Source organism: Coloeus monedula (genome assembly GCF_965178545.1).
Source record: "Coloeus monedula genome assembly, chromosome: 28".
Lineage (NCBI taxonomy): Eukaryota > Metazoa > Chordata > Aves > Passeriformes > Corvidae > Coloeus > Coloeus monedula.
This window is the reverse complement of record NC_138808.1, coordinates 3718135-3735352: the sequence shown is the minus strand read 5'-3', so window position 1 is coordinate 3735352 and position 17218 is coordinate 3718135. Positions and strand designations below refer to the sequence as shown.

The 17218-nt window shown below is 56.2% G+C and overlaps 1 protein-coding gene across 1 annotated transcript in view; it reads right to left on the bottom strand.

Moving 5' to 3' along the window:
- LOC309582884 (uncharacterized protein) overlaps nt 1–16860 on the bottom strand; it is a gene marked incomplete at its 5' end in the record, with an annotated part of 29195 nt that extends 12335 nt beyond the window's left edge. Inside the window, 9 exons of the mRNA XM_082298295.1 lie at nt 509–552; nt 1812–1901; nt 3679–3737; nt 4547–4659; nt 6646–6726; nt 8214–8297; nt 10423–10477; nt 11570–11848; nt 11973–16860. Of these exons, the coding sequence (XP_082154421.1) occupies nt 509–552; nt 1812–1901; nt 3679–3737; nt 4547–4659; nt 6646–6726; nt 8214–8297; nt 10423–10477; nt 11570–11848; nt 11973–16860 (5693 nt within the window). The remainder of the gene's footprint in view (nt 1–508; nt 553–1811; nt 1902–3678; nt 3738–4546; nt 4660–6645; nt 6727–8213; nt 8298–10422; nt 10478–11569; nt 11849–11972) is intronic.
- Between the last annotated feature and the right edge of the window lie 358 nt (nt 16861–17218).

The window sequence follows — 17218 nt, the reverse complement described above, 5'->3', positions numbered from 1 at the left end:
TTCCCCCAAATTCCCCCAAAATTGCCCAAAATCCCCTAAAAATTGCCCAAAATCCCCCGAATTTCCCCCAAATCCCCCCAAATCCCCCCAAATTTCCCCAATTTCCCCCAAAATTTCCTCAAAATTCCCCAAAATTCCCCCCAAATCCCCCCAAATTTCCCCAATTTCCCCCAAAATTTCCTCAAAATTCCCCAAAATTCCCCCCAAAATCCCCCAAATTCCCCCCAAATCCCCCCCAAAATCCCCCCAAATCCCCCCAAATTCCCCCAAAATTGCCCAAAATCCCCTCAATATTCCCCAAAATTCCCCCCAAAATCCCCCCAAATCTCCCCAAAATTCCCCCAAATCCCCCCAAAATTGCCCAAAACCCCCCAAATTTCCCCCAAATCCCCCAAATTTCCCCCAAATCCCCCCAAAATTGCCCAAAACCCCCCGAATTTCCCCCAAATTTCCCCAAATCCCCCGAATTTGCCCAAAATCCCCCGAATTTGCCCCAAATCGCACTCACGTCGCCCACTCGAGCTTCCGGCTGCGGATGGAGCCGTACAGAGCCTGGGGGGGCGGGTTTGGGGAGCTTTTGGGGTTTTTTGGGGTTTTTTGGGGGGGATTTTTCTGAGGTTTTTTGGGGTTTTCAGGGGGTTTTGGGGTTTTTTGGAGGTTTGGGGTTTTTTGGGTGGTGTCTTGGGGGTTTTTCGGAGTTTTTTTGGGGGTTTGGGGGGGTTTTTGGTTTTTTGGGTTTTGGAGGGTTTTTTGGGGAGTTTTGGGGGACTTTTATTGGGGGGCTTTTTTTGGGGGGGGTTGGGGTTTTTTGGGGTTTTCTGGGTTTTTTTGGCGGTTTTACTGCGTTTTTTTGGGGGGGTTGGGGGGTTTTTCTGAGGTTTTTTTGGGGGGTTTTCGGGGGGTTTTGGGGGGGGTTCTGAGCGTTTTTGGGGATTTTTCTGAGTTTTCTTGGGGGGTTTTGGGGGGTTTTCTGAGGTTTTTTTGAGGTTTTGGGGGTTTTTTTGGGGTTTTGGGGGGTTTTTTGGGGGTTTTTTGGGGTTTTTGGGGGTTTTTGGGGGTTTTGGGGTTTTGGGGTTTTTGGGGGGTTTTTGGGGTTTTTGGGGGGTTTTGGGGGGTTTTGGGGGGGTTTTTTGGGTTTTTTTGGGGTTTTTGGGGGGTTTTTGGGGTTTTTGGGGTTTTTTTGGGGGTTTTTGGGGGGGTTGTGGGGGTTTTTGGGGGTTTTGGGGGTCTTTGGGGGTTTTTGGGGTTTTTTTGGGGGGTTTTGGGGGGTTTTGGGGGGTTTTTTTGGGTTTTTTTTGGGGTTTTTGGGGTTTTTGGGGGGTTTTGGGGGGTTTTTGGGGTTTTTTTGGGGGTTTTAGGGGGTTTTAGGGGGGTTTTTGGGGGGGGTTGGGGTTTTTGGGGGGGTTTGGGGGGTTTTTTGTTTTTTTTGGGGGGTTTTGGGGGTTTTGGGGGGTTTTTGGGGTTTTGGGGGGGTTTTGGGGGGTTTTGGGGGGTTTTTGGGGGGTTTTTGGGGGTTTTTGGGAGTTTTGGGGGTTTTTGGGGGTTTTTTGGGGTTTTTTTTGGGTTTTGGGGATTTGGGGGGCTTTTTTGGGGTTTTTGGGGGGTTCGGGGGGGGTTTGGGGGGTTTTTTGGGGGTTTTGGGGTTTTTTGGGGGGTTTTTGGGGGGTTTTGGGGGGTTTGGGGGGGTTTTTGGGGGTTTTAGGGGGTTTTTGGGGGTTTTTTTGGGGTTTTTGGGAGGTTTTGGGGGGTTTTGGGGGTTTTTGGGGGTTTTTTGGGGGTTTTTGGGGGTTTTTTTGGGGGTTTTGGGGTACCTTGAGCTGCTCCCGGGGGAAGTCGCGCCCGTCCATCATCCCGCTCAGGTTGGACACGAACTCGGAGCAGCTCATGGCCCGGCCCAGGCGCTGCGGGGGAGATTTGGGGATCCCAAAATCACCCCAAAAACGGGCAAAAATCCCAAACGAGCCCCCCCGGATCTGACCCACCCCAAACCCGCCTCAAATCCGCCCCAAATAGCCCCGAATCTGCCCCAAATCCACCCCAAATCCGCCCCAAATCTGCCCCAAATCTGCCCTGGAACCCCAAAACCCCAAATCCGCTCCAAATCCGCCCTGGGAACCCCAAAAACCCCAAATCCGCCCCAAATCTGCCCCAAATTGGCCCCTGGAACCCCAAAACCCCAAACAGCCCCAAATCCGCCCCAAATCTGCCCCAAATCCGCTCCAAATCCACCCCAAACCCACCCCAAACCTGCCCCAAATTCGCCCCGGGAACCCCAAAAACCCCAAATCTGCCCCAAATCCGCCCCTGGAACCCCAAAAACCCCAAATCCGCCCCAAATCCGCCCCGGGAACCCCAAAAACCCCAAATCTGCCCCAAATCCGCCCCTGGAACCCCAAAAACCCCAAATCCGCCCCAAATCCGCCCCTGGAACCCCAAAAACCCCAAATCCGCCCCAAATCCTCCCCCCTTTGCCCCAATCCCCCTCCCCAAATTCCAGGTGAGGATTTGGGGGATTGGGGGGGATTTGGGGATACTTTGGGGGATTTTGGGTTATTTTGGGGTGGGTTTGGGGTGTTTGGGGGATTTTGGGCAGTTTTTGGGGTATTTTGGGTGGGTTTTGGGGTATTTTGGGCGGTTTTGGTGTATTTTGGGGTGTTTTGGGCAGTTTTGGGGGTATTTTGGGTGCTTTTTGGGGTGTTTTGGGCGTTTTTTGGGGTTATTTTGGGTGGGGTTGGGGCGGTTTTGGGGGTATTTTGGGCAGTTTTTGGGGTATTTTGGGGGTTTTGGGGTATTTTGGGTAGTTTTAGGGGTATTTTGGGCGGGTTTTGGGGTATTTTGGGCGGTTTGGGGGGTATTTGGGGTGGGTTTGGGGGTATTTTGAGCAGGTTTTGAGGTGTGTTGGGTGGTTTTTGGGGTATTTGGGTGGGTTTTGGGCAGTTTTTGGGGAATTTTGGGGTATTTTGAGCAGGTTTTGGGGTGGTTTTGGGTGGTTTTTGGGGAATTTTGGGGTATTTTGAGCAGGTTTTGGGGTGGTTTTGGGTGGTTTTTGGGGTATTTTGGGCTATTTTGAGCAGGTTTGGGGGTGTTTTGGGTGGGTTTTGGGGTATTTTGGGGTATTTTGAGCAGGTTTTGGGGTGGTTTTGGGTGGTTTTTGGGGAATTTTGGGGTATTTTGAGCAGGTTTTGGGGTGTTTTGGGTGGTTTTTGGGGAATTTTGGGGTATTTTGAGCAGGTTTTGGGGTGTTTTGGGTGGTTTTTGGGGTATTTTGGGCTATTTTGAGCAGGTTTGGGGGTGTTTTGGGTGTTTTTTGGGGAATTTTGGGGTATTTGGGGCGGGTTTTGGGGTGTTTTGGGTGGTTTTTGGGGAATTTTGGGGTATTTTGAGCAGGTTTTGGGGTGTTTTGGGTGGTTTTTGGGGAATTTTGGGGTATTTTGAGCAGGTTTTGGGGTGTTTTGGGTGGTTTTTGGGGTATTTTGGGCTATTTTGAGCAGGTTTTGGGGTGTTTTGGGTGTTTTTTGGGGAATTTTGGGGTATTTGGGGCGGGTTTTGGGGTGTTTTGGGTGGTTTTTGGGGAATTTTGGGGTATTTTGAGCAGGTTTTGGGGTGTTTTGGGTGGGTTTTGGGCAGTTTTTGGGGTATTTTGGGGGTGTTTGGGGCAGTTTTGGGGCTCCCCCTCACCTGGCCGTGCAGGTCGGTGTTGAGCAGCATCAGGGCGCAGGTGAGGGCGTGAACCGAGTCTGGGGGGGGATTTGGGGTTTGGGGGGGGTCAGGAGGGCCCTAAAATCCCCCAAAGGGCTCCCAAAATCCCCCAAACGAGGCCACCCCCCCCTCCCCAAACCCCTGAACCCCAAAAGGGCAACGGGGGAAGGAGGGAGGGGAAACTGAGGCACGGGGGGGGAGGGGAAAGGTTTGGGGGGGTTTGGGGTGGGTTTGGGGGTTTGGAGTGGATTTGGGGTGGATTTGGGGTGGATTTGGGGTGGGTTTGGGAGTTTGGGAGTTTTGGGGTGGGTTTGGGGTGGGTTTGGGAGTTTTGGGGTGGATTTGGGGTGGATTTGGGGTGGATTTGGGGTTTGGGGTGGATTTGGGGTGGATTTGGGGTGGATTTGGGGTGGGTTTGGGAGTTTGGGAGTTTTGGGGTGGGTTTGGGGTGGGTTTGGGAGTTTTGGGGTGGATTTGGGGTTTGGGGTGGATTTGGGGTTTGGGGTTGGATTCGGGGTGGATTTGGGATGGGTTTGGGGTGGATTTGGGGGTTTGGGGTCGGAATTGGGAGTTTGGAGTGGATTTGGGGTGGATTTGGGAGTTTTGGAGTGGATTTGGGGTGGATTTGGGGTGGGTTTGGGAGTTTTGGGGTGGGTTTTTGGTGGATTTGGGGTTGATTTGGGGTGGGTTTGGGGGGAATTTGGGGTGGGTTTGGGGTGGGTTTGGGGTCTGACCCGAGGGCGGGAACGCTGCGGGATTTGGGGTGGATTTGGGGTCAGGTTTGGGGTGGATTTGGGGTGGGTTTGGGGTCAGGTTTGGGGGATTTGGGGCGGGTTTGGGGTCTGACCCGAGGACGGGAACGCTGCGGGGTTGCAGCGGTGGAAGCGCCTCGAGAAGTGCCCCAGGACCCGCTCCCGCTCCTGCGTCTCCCCCGACAGCACCAGAGCCCGCAGGAACTGCCTGGGGACCCCAAAGGCACCTCGGCACCCCAAAAACACCCCAAAACCACCCAGAACAGCCCAAAACCACCCCAAAACCACCCCAGAACAGCCCAAAAACACCCCAGAACAGCCCAGAACCACCCCGGAACAGCCCAGAACAGCCCAAAACCACCACAAAACCACCCCAGAACAGCCCAAAACCACCACAAAACCACCCCAGAACAGCCCAAAAACACCCCAGAACAGCCCAGAACCACCCCGGAACAGCCCAAAACACCCCAGAACAGCCCAGAACAGCCCAAAACCACCCCGGAACACCCCAGAACAGCCCCGCAACAGCCCAAAAACACCCTGGAACATCAAAACAGCCCAAAACACCCCAAAACCACCCCGGAACAGCCCAAAAACACCCCAGAACACCCCAGAACACCCCAAAAACACCCCGGAACAGCCCAAACCAACCCCAAACCAGCCCAAACTACCCCAAAACCACCCCAGAAACAGCCCCAAACCACCCCAAAACCACCCTGGAACATCAAAACACCCCAGAACACCCCAAAACCAACCCCAAACCACCCCAAAACCACTGCAAAAACACCCCAAAACAGCCCCAAAACACCCCAAAACACCCCAAAACCAACCCAAAAATACTCACCCCACCCCCAGACCTCAAATCTCCCCCCAGAATCCCCCAAATTCCCCCCAAACCATCCCAAAATCCCTCAAAATCCCCCAAATTCCCCCCAAATCTCCCCCAACCGCCCCAAACCTTCCCCAAACCCCCCAAACCATCCCAAAATCCCCCCAAACCATCCCAAATCCCCCCAAAATCCCTCAAATCCCCCCAAATTCCCCCCCAAACCATCCCAAATTCCGCCCAAAATCTCCCCAAACCCCCCAAAATTCCCCCAAATCCCTCAAATCCCCCCAAAATCCTCCAAACCATCCCAAAATCCCCCCAAAAATCCCTCAAAATCCCCCAAATTCCCCCAAAATCCCTCAAATCCCCCCAAAATCCCCCAACCCCCCCCAAACCATCCCAAACCCCCCAAAATCCCCCCAAAATTCCCCCAAAATTCCCCCAAAACCCCCCAAAATCCCCCCAAACCTTCCCCAAACCATCCCAAATCCCCCCAAAATCCCCCCAACTCCCCCCAAATCCCCCCAAACCATCCCAAAATCCCCCCAAATTTCCCCAAAATCCCCTAAAACCCCCCCCAATCCCCCCAACCCCCCTCAAACCCACCCAAAACCCCCCCAAAACCCCCTAAAATCCCCCCAAACCATCCCAAATTCCCCCCAAAATCCCTCAAATCCCCCAAAATTCCCCCAAAATCCCCCCAACCTCCCCAAATCTCCCCAACCCCCCCCAAAATCCCCTAAAATCCCCCCAACCCCCCCCAAATCCCCCCAAACCATCCCAAATTTCCCCCAAAATCCCCCCAAATTTCCCCAAATCCCCCAAAATCCCCCAAAATCCCCTCAAACCATCCCCAAACCATCCCCAAATCCCCCCAAAACCCCGAACCCCCCCAAAAAACCCCTAAAATCCCCCCAAACCCTCCCAAAATCCCCCCAAAACCCCCTGAAATCCCCCCAAACCCTCCCAAAATCCCCCCAAAAACCCCTAAAATCCCCCCAAAATCCCCCAAAATCCCCCCAAAAACCCCTAAAATTCCCCCAAAATCCCCCAAAATCCCCCCAAAACCCCCCCAAACCCTCCCAAAATCCCCCCAAAAACCCCTAAAATCCCCCCAAATCCCCCAAAATCCCCCCAAAAACCCCTAAAATCCCCCCAAAATCCCCCAAAATGCCCCCAAAACCCCCTAAAATCCCCCCAAAACCCCCCAAAATCCCCCCAAACCCTCCCAAAATCCCCCCAAAACCCCCTAAAATCCCCCCAAACCCTCCCAAAATCCCCCCAAATTCCCCCCAAATCCCGCCAAATTCCCCCCAAATCCTCCCAAATTTCCCCAAAATCCCCCAAATTCCCCCCAATCCGCACCTGAGCGCCTGGTCCAGGCTCAGCCCCTGGAACTGGAACAATTCCAGGTATTCCTGCGCCACCCGAGCGCTGAAATCGGTGCTGGGGAGGGGTCGGGGACGGGAATTTGGGGGGGGGTCCCGACCCCAGGGACCCCCAAACCCTCAATTCCCCCCCAAATCCACAATTTCCCCCCCAAAAATCCCGTTTTCAGCCCCCAAACCCCCATTTTTCCCCCCAAAATCCTCATTTTCCTCTCCCAATCCTCATTATTTCTCCCAAAATCCACTTTTTTCCCCCCCAAATCCTCATTTCTTCCCCAAATCCCCATTTCCCCCCCCAAAATCCCCATTTTCCCCCCAAAATCCTCATTTTTCCCCCACAATCCCCATTTTTTTGGCCAAAATCCTCATTTTTTCCCCCCAAAATCCGCTTTTTTTCCACCCAAATCCCCATTTTTTCCCCAAAAATCCCCATTTTTCCCCCCAAAATCCTCATTTTTCCCCCCATATCCCCATTTCCCCCCCCAAATCCCCATTTTCCTCCCCAAAAATCCCCATTTTCCCCCCAAATCCCCATTTTTTTGCCAAAATCCCTATTATTTTTCCCAAAATCCCCATTTTTCCACCAAAATCCCCATTTTTCCACCCCAAAATCCCCATTTTTCCACCCCAAAATCCCCATTTTTCCCCCCAAACCCCCATTTTCTGCCCAAAATCTTCGCTTTTTTTCCCAAAATCCACATTTTTCCTCCCAAAATCCACATTTTTTTCCCAAAACCCCTGGTTTTGCCCCAAATCCTCCTTTTTCCCCCCAAATCCCCAATTTTTCCCCAAAAATCCCCGTTTTCCACCCAAAATCCCCATTATTTTTCCCAAAATCCCCATTTCCCCCCAAAATCCTCAATTTTTCCCCCCAAATCCCCATTTTCCACCCAAAATTCTCACTTCTTTTCCCAAAATCCCCATTTTTCCCCCCAAAATCCCCATTATTTTTCCCCCAAATCCCCATTTTTTTTGGTCAAATTCCCCATTTTTTCCCCCCCAAATCCCCTTCCCCCCCCCCCCAATCCCCGTTTTTGCCCAAAATCCCCATTTTTTTCCCCAAATCCCCATTTCCCCCCCCCAAAATCCCCGGGATTTTTTTCCCCAAATCCCCATTTTTTACCCCAAAATCCCCATTTTCCTCCCCAAATCCTCATTATTTTTCCCAAAATCCGCTTTTTTTCCCCCCAAAATCCCCCTTTTTTTGGCCAAAACCCCAGTTTTTCCCCCAAAATCTCCATTTTCCCCCCACAATCCCCATTTTTTCCCCCAAACCCCCATTTTTTTTGGCCAAAATCCCCATTTTTTTGCCCAAATCCTCATTATTTTTCCCAAAATCCCCATTCTCCCCCCCAAATCCACTTTTTTTCCCCAAAATCCCAGTTTTTCCCCCCAAAATCCTAATTCCCCTCACAATCCCCATTTCCCCCCAAAATCCCCTTTTTTTTTTGCCAAAATCCCCATTTTTTCCCCCCAAAATCCCCTTTTCCCCCCCAAATCCCCGGTTTTGCCCAAAATCCCCGCTTTTCGCCCCAAATTCCGCACTTTTTCCGCAGGAACGAGGCCACCTGGGACTTCCTGACCCCGTCCAGGCGGAAAAGCCGCGAGGCCAAAGCCCGGGGGTCCCCCCTGGGGGGAAACGGGGATTTTGAGGAGAAAAACGGCGATTTTGGGCAAAAATGGGGATTTGGGGGGAAAAACGGGGATTTGGGAAAAAAAAACCCGGGGGTTTTAGGGGGGAAAATGGGGATTTTGGGGGGAAAAATGGGGATCTGGGGGAAAAATGGGGATTTTGGGAAAAAAAGGGGGATTTGGGGGTGGAAAAATGGGGATTTTGGGAGAAAAAAATGGGTATTTTGGGAAAAACCCGGGATTTTGGGGGAAAAAATGGGGATTTGGGGAAAAAATGGGGATTTGGGGGGGGAAATGGGGATTTGGGGGGAAAAAAGGGGATTTTGGGAAAAAATGGGGAATTTGGGAAAAAACAAACAAGGATTTTGGGGGGAAAAATGGGGATTTTGGGAAAAAATGGGGATTTGGGGGGAAAAACGGGGATTTTGAGGGGAAAAACGGGGATTTTGGGCAAAAATGGGGATTTGGGCGAAAAACCGGGGATTTTGGGAAAAAAACCCCGGGGATTTTAGGGGGGAAAATGGGGATTTTGGGGGGAAATGGGGGTTTTGGGGAAAAAATGGGGATTTGGGGTGGAAAAATGGGGATTTTGGGAGAAAAAATGGGTATTTTGGGAAAAAACCGGGATTTTGGGGGAAAAAATGGGGATTTGGGGAAAAAACGGGGATTTGGGGAAAAAATGGGGATTTGGGGGGGGAAATGGGGGTTTTGCGGGGAAAATGGGGATTTGGGGGAAAAATGGGGATTTTGGGGGGAAAGAAGGGGGATTTGGGGTGGAAAAATGGGGATTTTGGGAGAAAAAATGGGTATTTTGGGAAAAAACTGGAGATTTTGGGGGAAAAAATGGGGATTTGGGGAAAAAAATGGGGATTTTGGGGGGGAAATGGGGATTTGGGGGGAAAAAAGGGGATTTTGGGAAAAAATGGGGATTTTGGGAAAAAACAAACAGGGATTTTGGGGGGAAAAATGGGGATTTTGGGAAAAAATGGGGATTTGGGGGGGAAATGGGGATTTGGGGGGGAAAAAGGGGATTTTGGGAAAAAATGGGGATTTGGGGGGAAAAACGGGGATTTTGGAAGGAAAATGGGAATTTGGGGAAAAAAAATGAGAATTTTGAGGGAAAAAGCCGAGAATTTGGGGGGAAAATGGGGATTTTGGAGAAAAAAATGAGGATTTGGGGGACGAAAAGGAGATTTGGGGAGGAAAATTGGGATTTGGGGAAAAAAAACCTGGGGATTTTGGGAGAAAAATGGGGATTTTGGGGGGAAAATGAGGATTTTGGGGAGGGGAAATGAGGATTTTGGGGGGAAAATGGGGATTTTGGGAAAGCAAAAGGAGGATTTCGGGAAAAAAAGGAGAATTTTGGGGGGGAAACGGGAAAAAAGGAAGGGGGGGTTGGGGGGGGTCTGGACAGGATTTTTGGGGGGATTTGGGGGCGAGGGGACCCCCAAAAATCTGTCCTGGGGTTGGGGAGTTTTGGGGGATTTTGGGGGGTTTTGGGGAGATTTGGGGGGGATTTGGAGGGGTTTGGGGGGGTTTTGGGGGGGGCTTGGGGGGGTTTGGGGGGTTTTGGGGAGTTTTGGGGGGATTTGGGAAGTTTGGGGGGTTTTGGGGGGTTTTGGGGGGGATTTGGGGGGGTTTTGGGGGGGTCTGGGGAATTTTGGGGGATTTTGGGCAGTTTTGGGGGGATTTGGGGGGGTCTGGGGGGTTTTGGGCAGTTTGGGGGGGATTTGGGGAGTTTGGGGGGTTTTGGGGGGATTTGGGGGGGATTTGGGGGGATTTGGGGAGTTTTGGGGGGTCTGGGGGGATTTGGGGGGTCTGGGGGGTTTTGGGGGGATTTGGGGGGTCTGGGGGGATTTGGGGGGGATTTGGGGGGTTTTGGGGAGTTTGGGGGGGTCTGGGGGGATTTGGGGGGGTCTGGGGGGATTTGGGGGGTTTTGGGGAGTTTGGGGGGGTCTGGGGGGATTTGGGGGGATTTGGGGGGGTTTTGGGGAGTTTGGGGGGGTCTGGGGGGATTTGGGGGGTTTTGGGGAGTTTTGGGGGGTCTGGGGGGATTTGGGGGGGATTTGGGGGGATTTGGGGGGGTTTTGGGGGGTCTGGGGGGTTTTGGGGGGGTCCTCACCCAGGGGGGTCCCGCGGGGGGTCCGGGCCCGTTTTGGGGGGCGGCTCCTCGGGGTCTGGGGGCGGCGCCGGGGGGGGACCCTGGGACCCCCCTGAGTCCCCCCCTGGGGCCTGGGGGATTTTGGGGGGGTCCTGGGGGGTTTTGGGGGGGCTCAGGGAGGGTTTGGGGGGGCTCAGGGGGGTTTTGGGGGGGTCCTGAGGGCTTTTGGGGGGGCTCAGGGGGGGTTTGGGGGGGTCCTGGGGGGTTTTGGGGGGGTCCTGGGGGATTTTGGGGGGGCTCAGGGGGGGTTTCGGGGGGTCCTGGGGGGTTTTGTGGGGGTCCCAGGGGGTTCTGGGGGGTTCCTGGGGGATTTTGGGGGGGTCCTGGGGGGTTTTGGGGGGGCTCAGGGGGGGTTTGGGGGGTTCCTGGGGGATTTTGGGGGGGCTCAGGGAGGGTTTGGGGGGGCTCAGGGGGGGTTTAAGGGGGGTCAGGGGAATTTGGGGGGGTTTAAGGGGGCTCAGGGGGCCGGGGGGGCTCCGGTGTAAATTGGGGGGGGGCAAAGGCAACTGGACCCCCCCTTTTGGGGGCAAATTTGGGGGGGCCTCGTGGCCCCCTTTTTGGGGCAAATCTGGGGGGTTTTGGGGAGCTTGGACCCCCCCTTTTTGGGGCATATTGGGGGGCTTTTGGGGGGGCTCTTGTTCCTCTTTTTGGGGTAAATCTGGGGGGGTTTGGGAGCCTCCTTTTTGGGGTAAATCTGGGAGGGCTGGGGGAGGTTGGACCCCCCCTTTTTGGGGTAAATCTTGGGGGGCTGGGGGGCTTTGGGGTCCCTCTTTTTGGGGTAAATCTGGGGGGATTTGGGGTCCCTCTTTTTGGGGCCAATCTGGGGGGATTTGGGACCCTCCTTTTTGGGGTAAATCTTGGGGGGCTGGAGGGCTTTGGGGTCCCTCTTTTTGGGGTAAATCTGGGGGGATTTGGGGTCCCTCTTTTTGGGGTAAATCTAGGGGGATTTGGGAGCCTCCTTTTTGGGGTAAATCTTGGGGGGCTGCAAGGAGTTGGTGCCCCCCTTTTTGGGGTAAATCTGGGGGGGTTTGGGAGCCTCCTTTTTGGGGTAAATCTGGGGGGGTTTGGGAGCCTCCTTTTTGGGGTAAATCTGGGGGGGTTTGGGAGCCTCCTTTTTGGGGTAAATCTGGGGGGGCTGGGAGGCTTTGGGGTCCCTCTTTTTGGGGTAAATCTGGGGGGGTTTGGGAGCCTCCTTTTTGGGGTAAATCTGGGGGGTCCCAAGGGTTGGGGGAGTCCCCCCCACCCCTCTCTGGGGTGACCTCCAAGGGGGTGGGGGGAGAGTCCAGCCCCCCCCACTCGGGGTCCATCCGAGGGCCGGGGGGGTCCCCAAAATTTGGGGGCGGATCCGGGGGGTCGGCGAGCGGCGGCTCGGGGGGTCTGGGGGGTCCTGGGGGAGGAGAAGACACAAGGAAAGGGGGGGGGAGGGGTCCCCATCAGCATCCGTGTGACCCCTCCCCCAAATGACCCCCCCCCCACCCCCCCTTGGAAGGTTTGGGGGTCACCACACTCACCCCACCCCAGGGTGCCACCGGTGTCCCCGAGGGTGGCTCCTCCCGAGGGGTGACACCGGAGGGTGGCACCGAGGGTGGCACCGTGGGGACGGTACAGGGGCACCCCCGGGGGCAGCCGGCTCTGGAACAGGGGGTTGGTGTGGAAATGGGGCTCCTCCAGGTCCTCATCCAGGTCCTCCTCATCCAGGTCCTCCTCGTCCTCCTGGGAGGAGCCGCCGGGGTCGTCGGCGTCGTCGGTGTCAGCGTGGTCGAGGTCGTGGTCGTGGTCGTGGTCGTGGTCGAGGTCGTGGTCATGGTCATGGTCATGGTCGTGGTTGAGGTCGTGGTCGTGGTCATGGTCGTGGTCGAGGTCATGGTCGTGGTCATGGTCATGGTCGTGGTCGTGGTCGTGGTCGAGGTCGTGGTCATGGTCATGGTCATGGTCGTGGTTGAGGTCGTGGTCGTGGTCATGGTCGTGGTCGAGGTCATGGTCGTGGTCATGGTCATGGTCGTGGTCGTGGTCGTGGTCGAGGTCGTGGTCATGGTCATGGTCGTGGTCGTGGTCGTGGTCGTGGTCGTGGTCACCTTCCTCTTCCTCCTGGCTGCGTTCGGGGGCTCGGGGTCTGGGGGAGATGGGACCATCTGGGGAGATGGGTCTGGGGGAGATGGGATCATCCATGGTCATGGGTCTGGGGGAGATGGGACCGTCCGTGGTCGTGGTCTGGGATGAGGTGGGACCATCCATGGGCAGGTGCTCCAGAGAAAGGGTCCCACCCATGGTCGTGGGTCTGGGGGAGATGGGACCATCTGGGGAGATGGGTCTGGGGGAGATGGGACCATCCGTGGTCATGGTCTGGGATGAGGTGGGACCAGCCGTGGTCATGGTCTGGGATGAGGTGGAACCAGCTGTGGTCATGGGTCTGGGGGAGATGGGACCGTCTGGGGTCATGGAGTTGGACAAGGTGGTCCCATCCATGGTCATGGACTTGGAAGAGGTCCCTGAATCCGTGGGAACGTCCTGTGGAGAGGTGGACCCATCCATGGTCATGGGTCTGGGGGAGAGGGTTCCACCCACGGTCACAGTCTTGGACAAGGTGCTCCCATCCGGGGCCACGGTCTGGGATGAGATGGTCAAATCCATGAGCAGGTGCTCCAGAGGAAGGGTCCCATCCATGACCGTGGGGTTGGACAAGGTGCTCCCATCCATGGCCATGGGGTTGGACAAGGTGGTCCCATCCATGGCCATGGGGTTGGACAAGGTGGTCCCATCCATGGCCACAGGGTTGGACAAGGTGGTCCCATCCATGGTGATGGGCTCAGATGAGATCCTTGAACGCATGGGAACGTCCTCCAGATAGATGGACCCATCTGGGGTCAGGGATCTGGGTGAGATGGGACCATCCATGGCCATGGGCTGGCATGAGTTGGTCAAATCGGTGGGCACGTGTTCTGGAGAAATGGTGCCATCCGTGGTCATGGATTTGGGTGAGATGGGACCATCCGTGGTCGCAGTCTTGGACAAATTGGTGACATCCATGGTCATGGACTTGGGTGAGCTCCTCGAATCCATGGGAAGGGGCTCCGGAGAGATGGACCCATCCATGGTCATGGTCTTGGATGAGCTCCTCGAATCCATGGGAAGGGGCTCTGGAGAGATGGACCCATCCATGGTCATGGACTTGGGTGAGATGGTCCCACCCATGGTCACAGTGTTGGACAAACCAGTCTCATCCACAGTCATGGAGTTGGGTGAGACGGGACCATCCATGGTCACGGATTTGGATGAGATGGTCCCACCTATGGTCATGGTCTTGGGCAAGCTGGTGCCATCCATGGCCACGGTCCGGGATGAGGTCTCCGAAGCCATGGATGTGCCGGAGATGTCCCCACCCATGGTCACGGTCCATGATGAGATGTCCGAAGGCACGGACACGTGGGGGATGTCCCCACCCATGGTGACGACAGCGGGCGAGAAGCTCCTGTCCCTCAGCACGTGCTCCCAGCACTCGGACAGCTCGGTCCTGGGTGAGGTGGTCCCGTCCGTTGTCCCCTGGCCGTGGGAGGTGTCCCCACCCATGGACAGCTGGAAGATGCTCCCAAAGAGGAACCCAAAGCGTTGGTCCTCGGGGAAGGCGCTCCCATCCACGGGAACAACCTGGGGTGGGATGTCCTCATCCACGGGCATGGGATTGGGTGGGATGGGCTCATCCATGGACACCTGGAGAATGTCCTCAAATGGACATCCATGGCTTTGGAGCTCCTGGAAGATGCTCTCATCCATGACCATGGGATTGGGTGGGATGGGCTCATCCATGGACACCTGGAGAATGTTCTCAAATGTGGATCCATGGCTTTGGAGCTCCTGGAAGATGCTCCCATCCATGGCCATGGGCTTGGGTGGGATGGGCTCATCCATGGACACCTGGAGAATGTTCTCAAATGAAGATCCGTGGCTTTGGAGCTCCTGGAAGATGCTCCCATCCATGGTCATGGATTTGGGTGGGATGTCCTCATTCACAGCCATGGATTTGGGTGGGATGGACCCATCTGTGGACACCTGGAAGATGCTCTCATAGGTGAATCCATGGAATTGGTGCTGCTGGAAGATGCTCCCGTCTGTGGGCTTGGGCGGGATGTCCTTATCCATGGAATTGGGTGAGGTGGAACCATCCGTGGACACCTGGAAGATGCTCTCATCCACGGCATTGGACTGGGGTGGGATGTCCTTATCCTTGGGCACGGAATTGGGTGGGATGTCCCCACCCATGGACACCTGGAAGATGCTCTCGTGAGTGGATCCATGGCTTTGGTGCTTCTGGAAGACGTTCTCATCCATGACCATCGGCTTGGGTGGGATGGACCCATCTGTGGACACCTGGAAGATGCTCTTGTGAGCGGATCCATGGAACTGGTGCTCCTGGAAGATGTTCTCATCCTTGGGCATGGAACTGGGTGGGATGTCCTCATCCTTGGGCATGGAACTGGGTGGGATGTCCTGGACATCCTGGAGAATGTCCTCAAATGTGGATCCGTGGCTTTGGTGCTCCTGGAAAATGCTCCCACCCATGGCCATGGACAGGATGGACCCATCTGTGGACACCTGGAAGATGCTCTTGTGAGCGGATCCATGGAATTGGTGCTCCTGGAAAATGTTCTCTTCCTTGGCCATGGATTTGGGTGGGATGTCCTCATCCATGGTTATGGATTTGGGTGGGATGGACCCATCTGTGGACACCTGGAAGATGCTCTCGTGGGTGGATCCATGGCTTTGGTGCTCCTGGAAAATGTTCTCTTCCTTGGCCATGGATTTGGGTGGGATGTCCTCACCCATGGACACCTGGAAGATGTCCTCAAATGTGGATCCATGGCTTTGGTGCTGCTGGAAGATGTTCTCATCCATGGCCATGGGCTTGGGTGGGATGTCCTCACCCATGGACACCTGGAAGATGCTCTCGTGGGTGGATCCATGGCTTTGGTGCTTCTGGAAGACGTTCTCATCCATGGTCACGGACAGGGGTGGGATGTCCTGGACATCCTGGAGAATGTCCTCAAATGTAGATCCGTGGCTTTGGTGCTCCTGGAAAATGCTCCCACCCATGGCCATGGACAGGATGGACCCATCTGTGGACACCTGGAAGATGCTCCCGTGGGTGGATCCAAGTTTTTGGTGCTGCTGGAAGATGTTCTCATCCTTGGCCATGGGCTTGGGTGGGATGTCCTCATCCTTGGCCATGGGTTTGGGTGGGATGTCCTCACCCACGGACACCTGGAAGATGTCCTCAAATGTGGATCCATGACTTTGGTGCTGCTGGAAGATGTTCTCATCCATGGCCATGGATTTGGGTGGGATGTCCTCATCCTTGGCCATGGATTTGGGTGGGATGTCCTTATCCTTGGCCATGGATTTGGGTGGGATGTCCTCACCCACGGACACCTGGAAGATGTCCTCAAGGCCAGACCCATGGCCTTGGATCTCTTGGGAGACTCTCCCAGCCCCATCCAGGGGCTCGGGACCCCCGGGCTGGGGGAGGTCCCCGGTGTCCGGCTGCCCCTCGATGGCCCCCTGGAGCTCCTGGACGCAGAGCTGGACACGGAGCAGGCTGGCCCAGAACACGTCGGGGGTGGGGGCACGGGGCCGGGCGGGGGGCAGGGTGGGGGTCAGGGTGGGGGTCAGGGTGGGGGTCAGGGTAGGGGCTGGAGTGGTCAGAGCAGGGGTCAGTGCAGGGGGCAAGGTGGGGGTCAGGGCAGAGGTCAGGGTGGGGGCTGGAGTGGGGGTCAGGGTGGGGGGCAGGGTGGGGGTCAGGGCAGTGGTCAGTGCAGGGGTCTGGGTGGGGGTCAAGGTGGGGGTCAGGGCAGAGGTCAGGGTGGGGGCTGGAGTGGGGGTCAGTGCAGGGGTCTGGGTGGGGGTCAAGGTGGAGGTCAGGGTGGGGGTCAAGGCAGGGGTCAGTGCAGGGGTCTGGGTGGGGGTCAAGGTGGAGGTCAGGGCAGGGATGTGGGTGGGGCTCAAGGTGGGGGTCAGGGTGGGGGTCAGTGCAGGGGTCAAGGCAGAGGTCAGGGCAGGGGTCAGGGTAGGGGTCAGGGTCAAGGCAGAGGTCAGGGTGGGGGTCAGGGTCAGTGCAGGGGTCAGCTCAGGGGTCAGTGCAGTGGTCAGGGCAGTGGTCAGGGCAGGGATCAGGGCAGGGGTCAAGGCAGAGGTCAGGGTGGGGGTCAGGGTGGGGGTCAGCGCAGGGGTCAGCGCGGGGGTCAGAGTGGAGGTCAGGGTGGGGGTCAGTGTGGAGGTCAGGGTGGGGGTCAGGGTGGGGGTCAGCGCAGGGGTCAGCGCGGGGGTCTCGGCCCCTCCCCCCGAGAAGGCGATGGCGTCCAGCGCTGCCAGGAGCCCGGGGGCGGGGGGGGCACCGGGCGGCTCCATGGGTCAGCCCCTCCCTACGGCCGCCGGACAGCGAGGAGCGGCTCCGGAGTGGCCGGAGTGGCCGGAGGAGTGGCCATGGCGTGAGGAGGCCCTGGGGAGAGGGAGGAGAGGGAGAGGATGAGGGGAGGGAGGGAGGGAGGGGAGGATGGAGGAGAGAGGAGGAAGGAAGGGAAGGAAGGGAAGGAGAGAGGGAGGGAAGGAGGAAGAGGAGAGGGAGGGAGGGGAGAGGGAAGAGGAGGAGGAGGGAGAGAAGGACGGTGGAGGAAGGGAGGGAGAAGGGAGAGGGAAGGAAGGGTGGGAGGGAGGGAGGGAGGGAGGAAGGGAAGGAGAAAGGGAAGAAGGAGGAAGAGGAGGGAGG